The following is a 16,130-nucleotide window of genomic DNA, read 5'->3' as shown; positions in this document are numbered from 1 at the left end:
TTAAAAAACTACTAATCAGGGCTGGGAAGGTGGCTCCGTGTAGAGTGCTTGCCTTGCATGCATGAGAACCTGGATTCCATTCCTTAGCACCACATAAAAAGAAAAGGCCGAAGTGGCACTTTGGCTCAGTGGTAGGAGGATTAGTCTTGAGCTGAAGAGCTCAGGGACAGCACCCAGGCCTAGAGTTCAAGCCCCATGACCAAAAGAATGAATGAATAAATAAGTAAATAGATAAATAGATAAATAAATAAATAAATTACTAATCAGGCAGGATAGCCATGGGTCAGAACACCCTGCTATATGTAAAATAATTTCACTGGCCACATTCTTTTACATATTGGTCAATAGCTGTTTCCACTATAATGACAGAGTTGAATTGTAAGAGAGACACAACAACCTGCAATGCCTAAAATATTTATTGTCTGGCCTTTTATTTTAAAAATTGGCTAAATTCTGTTTTGGAGATCAACAGAGATAATACATATGAAGTGTTTAGCACATATTTTATGTCCTTAAGTTCTAGTTAAAGGCTGGGGATGAAGCTCAGTGCCATTCCCAGCACCATTTAGAAAAAAAAAAAAAAGACCCTTTTTCTCAAAAAGTTACAGAAATATCTTTTGATTTTTTGGGGGGGAGGGAGGTCCGGTCGTGGGGCCTGAACTCTGGGCCTGGGCGCTGTCTCTCAGCAATTCAGCTCAAGGCTAGCGCTCTACCACTTGAGCCACAGCGCCACTTCCAGCTTTTTTCTTTTTGCTTATGTGGTGCTGAGGAACAAACCCAGGGCCTCAGGCATGCAAGGCAAGCGCTCTACCACTGAGCCACCTTCCCAGCCCTCTTTTAATTATTTTAATATACAGTGTATTCATTTCAAAATCACACCACAAAATCCGCCTTACCATATCAGTGTCAATGGAAACTCTTAGTGCAATCTTATTCATTCTATTCCCCTTAAGAGTTTTCAGGTGAGGGCACAATGCAGCACTACAAGCCATGGCTATTTCTTTTGCAAACTGATAACAAGTAGATAAATCCTGGTCTTTTGGGAAGTATATCACCTAAAATGAATTTAATTGGGAAACAAGTCATGATTAAAAATAAAAGAAACTTAAAAATGCACCCCAATTGATCATATTAAGTGAAGTAAGCCAGGCCCAAAGAAACATCCCATGGTTTCCTCATTTGTAATAATTAGTATTTGTCTAGGATAATCCTAGCAGATGAGCAGAATAGCTAAATAGCTATGTACATATGACCATATAAGATGATGCTAAGCAAAATGAACTCCATGACATGGAAACAAGAGGTTTTTCTTTGTTTTTGTAGTTTTTAATGTATTATGTGATTTCTTTTTTGTTTTGTGGTTTTTTTTTTCCTATTGTTTATCCCCTGTTGTCATTGCAGTTGATTTTGGTGCCCTGGGTATTGTATATACCTTTATCTTAATTAGGGAAGGGAAGGGGAACAACAAAATGGTGAGACAAAGGACCAAGGGCGAGCCAATGCAATAGTGATACTCACAAGACAATATGTCTTGGGGAGGGAAAGTGGGAAAAAATGGGAGAGGAGGTAATAAGTTTGACAAGAAATGTACTTACTACCTTACATATGTAACTAACTCCTCTGTACATCACTTGGACAATAAAAAATTTTTTAAATGTACCAACTGCTACTTTTGGTTAAATTTTAATTCCAATGTTTCATGAAAATCATTAGTTGAGAACATTCTTTTTTTTATTTTTTTTTAATTGTGAAAATACTGTACAGAGGGGTTACAATTACATGGGCAAGATAATGAGTACATTTCTTATCAAGCATTGTAGCCTCCTCCTTTGTTTCCCCTTCCCATCCCTTCCCATCCTCCCCCCACTCCCCCACCCAATCCTCCCTGCCCCCCATCCTCCCCCACGAAAGTTGTAAAGTTTGTTTTTGACATAACGACTTGTACATCTCATTGTTGCAATGGGTCCACCTGTATCCCTATTTAAACGATTTGTTTTTCCCCTTCCCCTGCACAAATTATACCGACATCAAATACAGTGAGAACATTCTATATCTACAATTTAACTCTCTCTATATATATCTACAGTTAACTCTATATAAACCAAAGATTGCAGATTATGAAAAAGGCTCAGTTATTTTCACTTAAAGTTGACTTGTTATCAATGAAATTCTTGTTATCTCAGTTTACAAAGCCCATCCTGTAAGGACAGCTATATGAAATTAAGACCAAAGATAATATTCTACTGTTTCTATATTTACTGTAGCTTTTATCTTACACATACATAAAATCACAAAGAATACCTGATTACCTGATTACAGGATAGTTGAATGAGGGAGAATAAAGGATTGGGAGGCTTTAGTTCTATAATTTCATATTCTCTTATTTTCTTAAAACATGGTGTGAGCACACCAGGCACTGGTGGCTCAGGTTTATAATCTTAACTACTCCAGAGGCTGAGATCTGAAAATTGGAATTCAAAGCTAGCCTGGGCAGAAAAGTCCGTGACACTTATCTCTAATTAATCACCAAAAAAAAGCCAGAAGTGGAGCTGAGGATCAAGTGGTAGAGCACTAGCATTGAACAAAAGAGCTCAAGAACAGCACCTAGAACCTGGGTTCAAGCCCTAAACCCAGAACATTAAAATAAAAAGTAAAAGAAGCAAAAATAGGGCTGGGAAGGTGGCTCAGTGGTAGAGTGCTTGCCTTGCATGTATGAGGCCCTGGGTTCAATTCCTCAGCACCACATAAGCAAAAAAAAAAAGCCGGAAGTGGTGCTGTGGCTCAAGTGGTAGAGCTAGGGCGCTAGTCTTGAGCTGAAGAGCTGAGGGACAGTTCTCAGGCCCCATGACCGGACCCCCCCCCCAAAAAAAAAAAAAAAGCAAAAATAACTTTTATAAGAATACTGATTATAGGGGCTGGGAAGGTGGCTCAGTGATAGAGTGCTTGCCTTGCATGCATGAGGCCCTGGGTTCGATTCCTCAGCACCACATAAGCAGAAAAAGCTGGAAGTGGTGCTATGTCTCAAGTGGTAGAGAGCTAGCCTTGAGCTGAAGAGCTGAGGGGCAGTGCCCAGGCCCAGAGTTCAGGCCCCATGACCAGCAGGGAAAAAAAAAAAAGAATACTAATTATAAGCTGATGTCAATAAAACATTTTATTCACTGTAAGAGTAAAATAAAAATATTGTGAAATAACATATTACAGTACAAACAAATATGGCAATGGACCATCATGATGATAACCTGAAGTTAGTCTGCTGAAATCCAAACATGATGGGTAAAAGACAGACATAGGTGAAAATCTGCATCTCAAAGTATAAAGTAAGAAGTGTAATGAACTGTAGTTAAACATGCAAAGGTAGAATTATGTACTCTCTACATTAAAAAAGAATGCCAGGTGCTGGTGGCTCATGCCTGTAATCCTAGCTACTGAGCAGGCTGAGATCTTAGGATCGTAGTTCAAAGCCAGCCCAGGCAGGAAAGTCTGTGAGACTCTTATTTCCAGTTAACTACCAGAAAACTGGAAGTGGAGTGTGGCTCAAAGTGGTAGAGCAATGGCCTTGAATAAAAAGAGCTCCAGGACAGTGCCCAGGCCCTGAGTTTAATCTCAAGACTAAAAAAAAAAATTTTTCCCCTTACCTCAGTACATTTTAAAATCTTCTCATCAGTTTCAAAATCTGCTTCTAATTTTATTTTTTCACTTGGAAATCCTTGTAATGATATTCCATCCACTGAACTGGTAACACTACAAAATAAAACAATGTAATCCTTTTATTAACAAAGTACTTTTTATAAAATAAATTAACAGATTTGAATGGGTGAAAGAAAATGAAAGCTTGAAATAACAAATATCTCAATTATAGGCAAAACAATTAAATCTCTACTTCACTTATCCCAACTTCTTGAATGTATAAGTAATTTTTGTTAATCAGTAAATTATATCTTCTTTTTCATATAGTCAATTAGAGCCTATGTTTAAAATATCTTAAGTAGTATCCTAACATAAAAACTGTCTCCTCAGGGCTGGGAAGGTGACTCAATTATAGAGTGCTTGCCTTACATACATGAGTCCATGGGTTCAATTCCTCAGCACCACATAAACAGAAAAAGCCAGAAGTGGCACTGTGGCTCAAGTGGTAGAGCACTAGCCTTTGGCTGAAGAGCTGAGGGACAGTGCTCAGGCCCAGAGTTCAAGCCCCACAACTGACCAAAACAAAAAACAAAAAACAAACTGTCTCAACTTAAAAATTTATTTTGGAATGTTTCAGCATTAGCCACCCACCTCTTCCTTCTGTGTTCCACCCCTCAGCAATCTCCAAAAGGGAAAGACTATGGGTAATTGAAAAGTGGAAGGAACAGCAGTAATCATCTACAAGACTGCCAGTGTCCATATTCACCCATCCAAAAGGTATTATTATTTGATTAAAAAATACACCATATAGCGGAAAATATGTTGACTTTTGTCAAGCCCACAATGCTATTCAATAAATGTTTTGACACTGGTTCCTTCCCAATTTGGCCACCAATTAATAGCAACGTGACCAAGAAAACACATCTTTGAAAAACCAGACTATATTTATTAAATGGAATATAAGCACTTAAAGTAGTGGCATAAATATATGTTCAATCATGAAATATTTAGTTATATCATAGTTTTTATCCATCTCCTTCCATCAAATCAATTACATTGTACTAATAAAAATTCCTACCCTTTATTTCCTTTTTCTTCTGAATCTACCCAGCATATATCCACATATTCTCTCAAGTCTACTGCATCGACTTTTCCACAAGTAATTTTAAAGTCTTTTTGCTCTCGTAGAGCAAGCCGCAAGGCATCCATGGTTTCTGGAGTTATTTGGACCATTAAGCCATCTAAAAAGGAAAGTTACATTTTACATTTCTTTTTCCAAATATCAGTCTGTATTCCTATGCCATAAAATTCACTGTTAAAATACATTGAGAGCAACAGATGAATGAGTAAAGATGATGTGGTGTACAGACCAGAGTACTATTCACCCAGAAGAATGAATGAAATGCTGCCATTTGCAGCAACATAGATGGAACTGGGAGACATTATGTTAAGTGAATATACCACACCCAGAAAAAAAAATTGTTTCCAGTTTACATGTAGGAACTAAAAAACTGATTTCATACAAGTAGAGAATAAAACAGTAGTTACTAGAGACAAAGAAAGATAGTAGAAGGGAGATATAGATGTTAAATGACGTACCAAAATACAGTTACATAGAGGACTACATTCTATTGTAGGGGACTACAGTTTGCACAATTTATTAAATATTTCATAAAGAACTATAAGAGAAGAATATGAAGTTTTCCAATACAAAGAAATGGTTTTATGAAAATGGAAGACTAATTGCCAATTTAATCATTACACATTTTATATATATATATATATATATATATATGTATATATATATATATAACACTGAACAGCAAATAAACAGGATTACAGGATTACTATATGTAACTTAAAAAATGGAAGTGAGGGGCTGGGAAGGTGGCTCAGTGGTAGAGTGCTTGCCTTACATGAATGAGGCCCTGGGTTCGATTCCTCAGTACCACATAAGCAAAAAGAAAAAAGCTGGAAGTGGCGCTGTGGCTCAAGTGGTAGAGCTAAAGAGCTAAGGGACAGCGCCCAGGCCCAGAGTTCAGGCCCCACGACCGGACCCCCCCTCAAAAAAAAAAATGGAAGTGAAAGATGTACAGTGTCTAACACTATACCAATTACAAGTTAGCTAGATAAGTAAACATACAAACAGATGAAAAATGAGCAAATGTTAGGAATAGGCATTTCAAAGTTATGTATGTGCCTAATAAATAATAAAATATAATGTAACAAAAATAATAAATACAGGGCTGGGAAGGTGGCTCAGTAGAGTGCTTGCCTTGCAGGCACAAGGCCCTGGGTTCGATTCCTCAGGACCACATAAGCAGAAAAAGCCAGAAGTGGTTCTGTGGCTCAAGTGGTAGGGTGCTAGCCTTGAGCTGAAGAGCTGAGGGACAGTGCCCAGGCCCAGAGTTCAGGCCCCATGACTGACCAAAGAATAATAATAATAGTAATAAATACAATGAGGTGATCTACTTCTTAATAAATAGAAATATGCCAATAATGACCAAATTTGGAAACACCTACTGACTGACACAAATTTAATAGTATGATCATACCATGTTTGGAGACTATGTACACCAATAAAAAAATCTTATACATCAATGTTAATGAAAATTGCTTTAAACACTTCATAAAACATTTTAGCAGTATCTGGCAGAGGTAGTCACTAATTAATTGTCCCTGAAATTCCACTCCTAGAAATATAAGAAAAAATTGGAACGTGTATCCCATGTATACATACACAAGTATGAATGCCAATAGACTTATTCTTTCTTTCTATTTTTTTGTCAGCCATGGGGCTTGAACTCTGGGCCTGGGACTGTCCCTGAGCTCTTCAGCTCGAGTCTAGTGCTCTATCACTTTTAGCCACAGCACCACTTCCCTATTGTTTGTAATAGTGGTAAAAACACCAAACAATTGCTTTAAACACTTCATAAAACATTTTAGCAGTTTCTGGCAGAGGTAGTCACTAATTAATTGTCCCTGAAATTCCACTCCTAGAAATATAAGAAAAAATTGGAACGTGTATCCCATGTATACATACACAAGTATGAATGCCAATAGACTTATTCTTTCTTTCTATTTTTTTGTCAGCCATGGGGCTTGAACTCTGGGCCTGGGACTGTCCCTGAGCTCTTCAGCTCAAGTCTAGTGCTCTATCACTTTTAGCCACAGCACAGAGGGGGTTTTTTTTGGTTGTTTTTCTTTTCCTTTTGTTTTATTCATTTATCTGTCTTTGGGGAGGGTAATAGGTGGGACAGAAATGGTAGAACAAAGGGTGAACAAATGCAACAGTGGTCCCCACTAGACACTACGTTGAAAATGAACTATACAATTTGTGGGTGGGGATGAAAGGGAATAACTGAAGACAGTGAGAGAAGGAATGACACTGTCCAAAACAAAATGCACTCATTACCTGACTTATGTGACTGCAACTCCTCTGTACATCACCTTTATAGTAATAATATATATATTTTGGGGGGGGGTCCGGTCGTGGGGCCTGAACTCTGGGCCTGGGCGCTGTCCCTCAGCTCTTCAGCTCAAGGCTAGCACTCTACCACTTGAGCCACAGCGCCACTTCCAGCTTTTTTCTTTTTGCTTATGTGGTGCTGAGGAATCAAACCCAGGGCCTCAGGTATGCAAAGCCAGCGCTCTACCACTGAGCCACCTTCCCAGCCCAGTAATAATATTTTTTAAACAAGATAACACTCAACATAATATTAAGTCTTGTAGTTAATTCTGGGGTCATGCTGTAATTCTTGGATTAGATGATAACTTCATTTCACCTAAGTCTATGGCCCTATTCTTTATAACATATATAATTCTTTTACAAACATCAAATACATTTTTAAAAGAACACCTTTGTATTAAAACATTCAAAAATAAAGCTCATACCTTCCACTATGCTGGACTTAGCAAGAAATCCTGAAGATGTTTTCAGAGCACCATTGAATACCACAAAACTTGCACCTGTCACTGATAATAAAATAACCATTATGTTATAAAGTGCTTATTTTACGTTATGTGATATTTGTGAAAATCAGAATGTGGACCATTTTTTTTTTGAGGGGGGAATGCTAGTCCTGAGGTTTGAACTCAGAGCCTGGGTACTGTCCCTGGGCTAGTGCTTCAAAGAACTTGAGTCACAGCACCACAGACGGGGCGGAGGAGAGAGGGAAAGAAGAGAGAGGAAGAGAGATGGTTGGAGAGAGAGAGTGTGTATGTGCTGTCCCTGGGCTTCTTTGCTCAAGGCTAGTGCTTTATACCACTTGAACCACAGCTCTACTCTCTCTCTCTCTCTCTCTCTCTCTCTGTATCTGTGTGTATGTATGTGTGTGTGCAGTACGCGTAAATTAATTGGAGATAAGAGTCTCCTGAACTTTCCTGCCCAGTCTAGCTTCAAACCATGATCCTCAGATCTCAGCCTTCTGAGTTGCTAGGATTACAGGCATAAGCCACCAGTGCCTGGGCAAGATCATATATGTTTTAAGTACTCAATAAATATTATGCTTCTAATACATCAGAAATTCAATAAAAAAAGATAAAATTAAAATATTGCATAAAAACAACTTGATTTTTTGTGTAATCAATAATAGGCTACACTATGTTAAATGTTTATGCTTATATAAGGGTATGAGAAATAATATTAGTGAGACCGTAATTCAGAAGGGAAGCCCACACCTGATAACTGTATATTAAATTACAAATAAATGTGACTTTGACACAGAAATTCCATTTGTAGGAACTCAGCCTACAGATAAGTATGTGGTTATTCAGAACAGCATTTTTATAAATAGCTGACAATTTATAACAACATAACGGACAGATAAGCTCCTTATATACAAAGAATTACCACCATGAAATATTTAAAAAAAAAACAAGATGCACAATGGAACAATGTTACAACTTATCTTTAAAAAATCTGAGAGATGGGGCTGGGAATGTGGTCAGTGGTAGAGTGCCTGCTGGCAAGCATGAAGCCCTGGGTTCAATTCCTCAGTACCACATAAACAGAAAAAGCCAGAAGTGATGCTATGGCTCGAGTGGTAGAGCACTAGCCTTGAACACAGACAGGCTCAGGGACAGAGTCCAAGCCCCAAGTTCAAGCCTCAGGACTGACAAAAATAATTTTTTTAAATATCTTAGAGATGATGTCTATGCATGTATGTATTTACTAATGGAAAAAATGTCTCTGAAAAAGGGATCAAGGAACTGACTAATACTAGTTCAGTTACCTGTAAGAGGATGCCTAGATAGTTAAGGGACAAAAATGTTCGTTTTAATTACTGTATAAATATTCATATGTTCTGAATCTTACCACACATATTTGTCTGTGCATATATATTTACTTATCAACCAATATTGAGTTATTAAATGTAATGATGTTAATTTACATTAAGTAAAACATAATACAAAAAGTATAAATATCCAGTATAAAATGTTAAAAAGGAAAGATAATAAAATGCCAACAATAGCCTTTTCTCGGCCTTTTCTTTTACTAGTTTTCAAAGGACATTTCCTAAGCTCACTAAAAATTAGTATATGTTGCCTTTATAAAGAGGAAAAAGTTGTATTAGCATCCAGAGTATCAGGCTATTTTAAGTATGTTATCCTATAATAATGAGTTAAATACATGGAATACTTATCTCTACCTCACTTCACATTTTTCAGGCCCAGTATTTTAAGGATTTGGTAATCACAGCAGTCATTGAGGCCATTCAGCCACAACGGAGCACAATGCCACTCATACATGTTCTTCACTTGACCATCTTCATCATTTTTATAGCCTGACCTATTTATAATTTTACATATCTTCATCTTTTTCCACCCTGTGCTTTCCTAACTAACAGAGTTAGGCAGGGACTAAATGCGAAAATGAAACCACCTTACTCCAAAGAGAATTACTCAGACTTGTCCCATAGTGTATATTAAACATGAATAGCACAAAAGGACTGAAGTCTTACAAGTCTTCAAGCTTGATTAACAAGAAAATATCACAAATTGGAAGTACCCAACACGTTACTTATGTAGCTGAAATTTCAAGCAATTAAGCAACTAAGAATTTATTATCATTTCAGCAAATATGTAAAATATATGTGTATTTTCCTTAGAAGTGAGTTCTTCAATTGAAGAGGCTTTATAAATTAGCACTAGGAGCAGTGATCTTACCTTTTCTAGGATGACCAGTGGCACTGTTGGCCTGTGTTTGATAAACACCATCATTCTGCACACAGACCAGATGGGAATCTGCTTCTGTACTAAAACTAGCTCCAATACTAATGACATGCTCATTAGAAGAATTTATTACTTTCATCACCTAGAAAAAAACAATCACTTGATGATGAAAAAAATAGGATTAAACAAATTATTACCAAATTCTAAAATGTCAATTTCATACTTGTTGCCATTATATATTAGCCTAATTCAAAATAAAAAATGTATTTTAACAATACTAAGCAATTCTAATGTTTAACATATATCTTTAAAATTTTAATAAACCAAGTATACTCACATCACTGTATTTTTTCCGAGGGATTTTTATACAACTTTTTCCCATTTCCATATGAATCAATAGCTGGTCTATATTATGCAAGGTATATTGATAATTTCGAAGATCCTACATAAAAGAATCACATTTCCACAAACTTTACATTGCTACTCACAAAAATTTACCTATCCATTAAAGCCTTTTAGGCTCTACCACATTAAAGCTTCTGACAGAGCTATCAAAATACTATCTAGAAAGCTAGTACCAACTGTATAAGTTGTTACAAAACTAAACAAATCCTTCCAGCTACCTAATAGACTTCTGCAGTGCTTGGTGATAACTTCTATTTCTAGCCCCAGATCTTCCAAATACAGGTCTTTGCTATGGTTTTCCTGTTTCCCAAAAGCCATGTGCTAAATGTTTGTTAACCTGTGGTGCTGCATGGGAGGGGGAGCTTTTGGAGGAGGTGCTTAGTAGAAGAAAGTTTGGTCACTGAAGTGTGCCTTGAAGGAGATATTAGTGTCCCAATCCTTTCATGTTTCTTTGCTACCCAGCCACCATCAGGTGAGCAGACTTCCTCTGTGAAGAGTTCTCACATGTTGTCCTATGCTCTCCCCTACAAAACAGTGTCAAGTGGCTATGGGCTGAAACCTCTGAAACTATGGAACCAAAGTAAGCCTTTTCACTTTATAATTTGATCACTTCAGGTATTTTGTCACAGTAGCAGAAATCTGACTAACACAGTCTTGAAACCAGATATGGATTAATGAAAAATCCATAAATATTTCTCTATGGCAACAGGTAAACACAAAATTACAAAATGGGTGAAAGGGAATCAAACTGCACTGAATCCAACCTTTGCTATTACAAATGTGGAAACTAAGGCTATTATTTGTCCCAAACCACAAAACAAATTGATTTTACTACTAATCATTTTACTAAAGCTTCAACAATTCTAGAGCTCTTTGTAAAGGTCTTATATTACCTAAGTATGTAAAAACTGCAACAGAACTCATCAGAACATATCAGAATCATTCATACATAAATGAAGAGATACCAAAATAAAACTCAACTCATCAAAAATACTCTATATTAAGTGAATTAGGTTTTAATAAGAGTTTTCAGATACCCAAAATGCCAAATCGAAACGGTAAACAAATACAATTTGTTCAATACTTCAACTACTAGTATAAGAATACTTAATAAAATAACTTGTTACTCACAACAAGTAAGTTCATAATAGTGTGTCCTATTTCTCCGAAAAGAGGTTTTCTGCCTCTGATACTTGTTAGAGGTACAGGATAGGCTACATATACATAAGAAAAACTGGTTACTACCAATAAAATTTTAAAAAATAAAGTCATGTTTATTATTTTAATTCTTATTTTCAAACAAACATTATGCATAAGCACCACTCAGTCATCAGGGGAAAATGAAATATGATATTAACCCTTATTGTGTAAATTTACATTATTCTCAACAGATTCATGGCCTATCAGTGTTACAAAAGGGAATTTATATACTACCTAATTTAACACTTAATGACTTTCCAATCAGACTGTCTCAACATTAAAGCATAGCTAATTCGCATTAGTTTTAGTAATTTATTCTGAGACCTTAACCTTTTTTTTTTTTTTTTTATTGGTTCCGGTCATGGGGCCTGAACTCTGGGCCTGGGCGCTGTCCCTCAGCTCTTCAGCTCAAGGCTAGCGCTCTACCACTTGAGCCACAGCGCCACTTCTGGCTTTTTTCTTTTTGCTTATGTGGTGCTGAGGAATCGAACCCAGGGCCTCTGGCATGCAGGGCATGCGCTCTACCACTGAGCCACCTTCCCAGCCCCGTGAGACCTTAACTTTTGTCATTAGCTTGTTTCATATTGTAAACTGTACATCTCTATAATAAAAGCCAAGCTATATCTAAAATTACACGAGCACCACTACCTTCTAAATGCCAATTTTGCTGTGTGCTGGTGGCTCATGTTTGTAATTCTAGCTACTCAGAAGGCTGAGATCCAAGGATCACTGTTTAAAGCCACCCTGGATAGGAATGTACACAAGACTCTTATTTCCAATTAACCAGCAAAAAGCCAGAAATGGAGCTGTGCCTCCAGGGTAGAGCACTAGCTTTGAGGGAAAATAACTATAAGGGACGATAGAACCCAGGACCTGAATTCCAGCCCCAGTAACTTCACACAAATGCACAGACCCAAACAAAACAACAAATTAAAAAACTGCCAGTTTATCTAAAATTTAGCAGAACATAAGAATACAGAAAATAGTTGAGAGTACTTATTTCCATGTATAATTGATTATTTTTCTTCATTACCACTAAATAGGTATTAACTTTACAGTTTCAACACTTGCAATTTTAAAAAATAATTTCCACATGTTGCTTCAAAATTTTCCAACTTTCGGTCCTATTGTTTATAGATGTTATCAGCCAAAATACTGGCCTTTATTACAGACTGTATTTTCCCTACTCACTATGATTAGCTAGTCACTTCTAATCATCCATAAAAATAGCATTCAAAATGGGCACTGGGGACTCATGCTTGTAATCCTAGCTATTATACTGAGATACAAAGTTAGCCTAGGCAGAAAGGTTTTTGAGACTCCATATTCAAAATAACCAGCAAACAGCTTGGCTGAAGATCTCTCTCAAAGTTAACATTTGTCATGAACAAACAATCTGAACACTGAGTTCATGGCCCAGACCTAGGAAACAAAACAAAATATAACACACAAAAAATGACATTCCAATATTATCAGAAACAAAACATTAGGCTGAATGGAGAAAGAGTTGACTCAATTAAATATCTTCTCCGGTTTATACAAAACAAAAATCTCAAAGGAAAGTAATTTTTGTTGTTGCTGCTGTTTTAGTAGTACCAGGGGTTGAACTCCGGACCTTGTACTTGCTAAGCAGGTGCTCTACCACTTGATTCATGCTCCCAGCCCTTTTTGCTTTAGCTTTTGTGGGAAAAGGGGTCCAGGGTTTTGGGGGCCAGTCTGGGAATGACAGGTGCACACCATCATGCCCAACTTATTGGCTGAAATGTTGTCTGGACTTTATGCCTGGACTAGCCTCAAACCACAATGTGGCTTTAAAAATTTTCCCTATATTGAACTTTCCACCAAGAAAATATTATTTAGAGCCGGATGCTAGTTACTCAGGAGGCTGAAATCTGAGGATCACAGTTCAAAGCCAGCCTGGGCAGAGAAGTCTGTGAGACTCTTATCTCCAATAAACCACTCAGAAAACTGGAAGTGGCTCTGTGGCTCAAATGGTAGAGCACTAGCCTTGAGCTGAAGAGCTGAGGGAAGCACCCAGGCCCAGAGTTCAAGTCCCACGACCAACAAAAAAAAAAAAAAAGAAAGAAAATATTATTTAGAATCAAATGCCTAAAATTCATCAGATGTGATGTACTGCCCATTTACCAAATTATTTCTTGAAAAATATTAAGGATAGGGGCTGGGAAGGTGGCTCAGTGGTAGAGTGCTTGCCTTGCATGCAGGAGGCCCTGGGTTTGATTCCTCAGCACCACATAAGCAAAAAGAAAAAAGCCAGAAGTGGCGCTGTGGCTCAAGTGGTAGAGCGCTAGCCTTGAGCTGAAGAGCTGAGGGACAGCGACCAGGCCCAGAGTTCAGGCCCCATGACCGGACCCAAAAAAAAAAAATATTAAGGATAAAGATATGATGAGAATTCAAAATGTTAAACCACTAACTGGGTACTGTTGGCTCACATAGCTACTCAGGAAGCTTAGATCTGAGGATAGAGGATTTGAAGCCGTCCAAGGCAGACAAATTAGAGAAACTTTTATTTCCAATTAACCTGGGGAGGTGGGGGAAGAAGCTAGAAGTGAAAATGTTACTCAAGTGGTACAGCACTCAAGTAACCATGAGCAGAAAAGCTGAGCAAGAGCATTGAGGCCTAGAATTCAAGTCCCAATACTGGCATCAATTCTCCTCCTCACTAAAAAAAAAAAGAGTAACACTGTAATTAATTTTGTGATCTATAACTAGGCCATTACAACAGTTTCCAAATCTCCAGTTGTGTCAAAACTATATACAAGAACACACACACACACACACACACACACACACACACACACACACACACACACACACACACACACACACACACACACACACACACACACACACACACACACACACACACACACACACACAATTTAGCCTCTATCACTTTTTTGTTGTTTTTATGCCAATACCAGAGCAAACTTAGAGGGGTTTAGTACTGTCCCTTAGCTTTTTCACTCAAGGCTAGCACTCTACTACGCCTAGCCACAGCTCCATATCTGGCTTTTTTGCTGTTTTAATTGGAGGTAAGAGCTAGCTTCAAACTGCAACCCTCAGATCTCAACCTCTTGAACAACTGCAATTATAGGTATGGGCTCCCAGTGCCTAGCATTATCATTTTTGATATTTTGGATTCTTGATAACATCAAGAATCCAAAAATAATAATTAAAAATTTAAGGCATAGAAAAATGACAAAATACTTAACTCTTGGTTATAGTCAGCAAGTAAATAAAGTAGCACTGATAATCTAAGGGATAATTATTCACTCTCACTAATACATGCTTCTATGAAGACTTCAACAAAAATAACACTATCAAAGTTTTCTACATTTTGTTTTGAATTTCAGAAAACATTTAAAGTTACTTATGAACACCTAGAAACTACATAACATACCAAGGTTGTCTAGATTAACTTGGTAGAAGATGCTTCAGGAATTTAAAAATAGAGCAAATGAAAAGTAATTCCAGTAAATCTGTTAAATTATTTTAATAATCTCCCTGAATGTTTTCCTTTACAGTGCATTTAAAAATATGCAATCTTATTATTCTCAAACTTACCTTTATATTCTGTACCCAATCTCAACATTAAACGCATAGGAAAAACTTTTGCCCAAGGAATTTCCAGTTTCTGGATAAGAATTCCACAAAGAAAAGGATTACTTGGTAATGGGAGATCATCAAGTTTCTGAAAAGTAGGTGTAATAAACAAGAATCCTCCATGATCCTTGCTATTGAGAAAACTCTCAGTAAAGGTAATATTGTCCAAGTTTTCTACATATTTTCCTAGAAACAAAATTGTTAATAAAAACATTAAAAATTGTTTTGTAATTGTTGACAAAACTTTTCAATTCTAAATGTCCAACCCAGAGTTTATTAAGACAAATAGAGAATGTTTTTCTCATTCCTACTTTTCCTTTTTCCATTTTCCCTTTCTTTTTGGTAGGGTAGTGAGAGGGGCAATAATAGGGTTGAACTCAAGACATCACATATGATAGGCAGGTGCTCTACCACTTAAGCCACATCTTGCATATTTTTTAGTTATTTTTTGCACAGTGTCTTGTATTTTTGTCCAGGGCTAGGCTAAGACCATAATCTTACTATCTATTCCTGAGTAGCTGGCATCACAGTATATACCATGCTAGACTACTGATTGAGATAACGTTTCACTTTTTTTTTGACACTGGTTGGCTTGGAATTATAATCATCCCAATCTCTCTTGAGTAGCTGGGACTACATTTGTGAACCACCATGACTAGTCTGCTTATTTCTAATCTTAGACAAGTATCTAGTCTGTGTGGTGGCACATAACTACAATCTCAGCCTCTTAAAATGCAGAGAATAGGAAGATAATCAGTTTGATGCCAAAGCCAGTCCAAGCAAAGTAAAGTCCATGAGACTCTTATCTCCAATAAACCACTAGGAAACTGGACGTGGCGCTGTTGGCTAAAGTGGTAGAGTGCTTGCCTTAAGCTCAAGAGTACAGGGACAGCGCCCAAGCCAAGAGTTCAAGTCCCACAACCAACAATAAATAAAATAAAATCAATGAGACCTTATCTCAAAAAGCAATCTAGGAGTGGTGGCACTCCTGTAACTTGGGAGGCAGAGGTAGGAGCAATAAATACAGTCCAAGACTGGCCTCAGGTGAGCACTAAAGATGGACTGAAGCAAAAAGGGTTGGGAGCATAACTCAAATGGTA

At 37.3% G+C, this 16,130-nt stretch overlaps 1 protein-coding gene across 3 annotated transcripts in view; it reads right to left on the bottom strand.

The window, feature by feature from the left end:
* LOC138807207 (zinc finger FYVE domain-containing protein 16-like) overlaps window positions 1–16,130 on the bottom strand; it is a 40,223-nt gene that overhangs the window by 4,653 nt on the left and 19,440 nt on the right. For all 3 annotated transcript variants that reach the window (XM_069992789.1, XM_069992788.1, XM_069992790.1), the window contains 8 exons: window positions 14,992–15,216; window positions 11,338–11,420; window positions 10,139–10,243; window positions 9,796–9,943; window positions 7,522–7,602; window positions 4,706–4,868; window positions 3,636–3,741; window positions 897–1,055 (listed from right to left, as the gene is read on the bottom strand). In XM_069992789.1, coding sequence (XP_069848890.1) covers window positions 897–1,055; window positions 3,636–3,741; window positions 4,706–4,868; window positions 7,522–7,602; window positions 9,796–9,943; window positions 10,139–10,243; window positions 11,338–11,420; window positions 14,992–15,216 — 1,070 coding nt within the window. The remainder of the gene's footprint in view (window positions 1–896; window positions 1,056–3,635; window positions 3,742–4,705; window positions 4,869–7,521; window positions 7,603–9,795; window positions 9,944–10,138; window positions 10,244–11,337; window positions 11,421–14,991; window positions 15,217–16,130) is intronic.

This window comes from Dipodomys merriami, unplaced genomic scaffold (genome assembly GCF_024711535.1).
Source record: "Dipodomys merriami isolate MVZ:Mamm:240054 unplaced genomic scaffold, mDipMer1.0.p SCAF_416, whole genome shotgun sequence".
Lineage (NCBI taxonomy): Eukaryota > Metazoa > Chordata > Mammalia > Rodentia > Heteromyidae > Dipodomys > Dipodomys merriami.
Note: the sequence above shows the minus strand (reverse complement) of the source record. Positions and strands in the feature narration are given on the sequence as shown.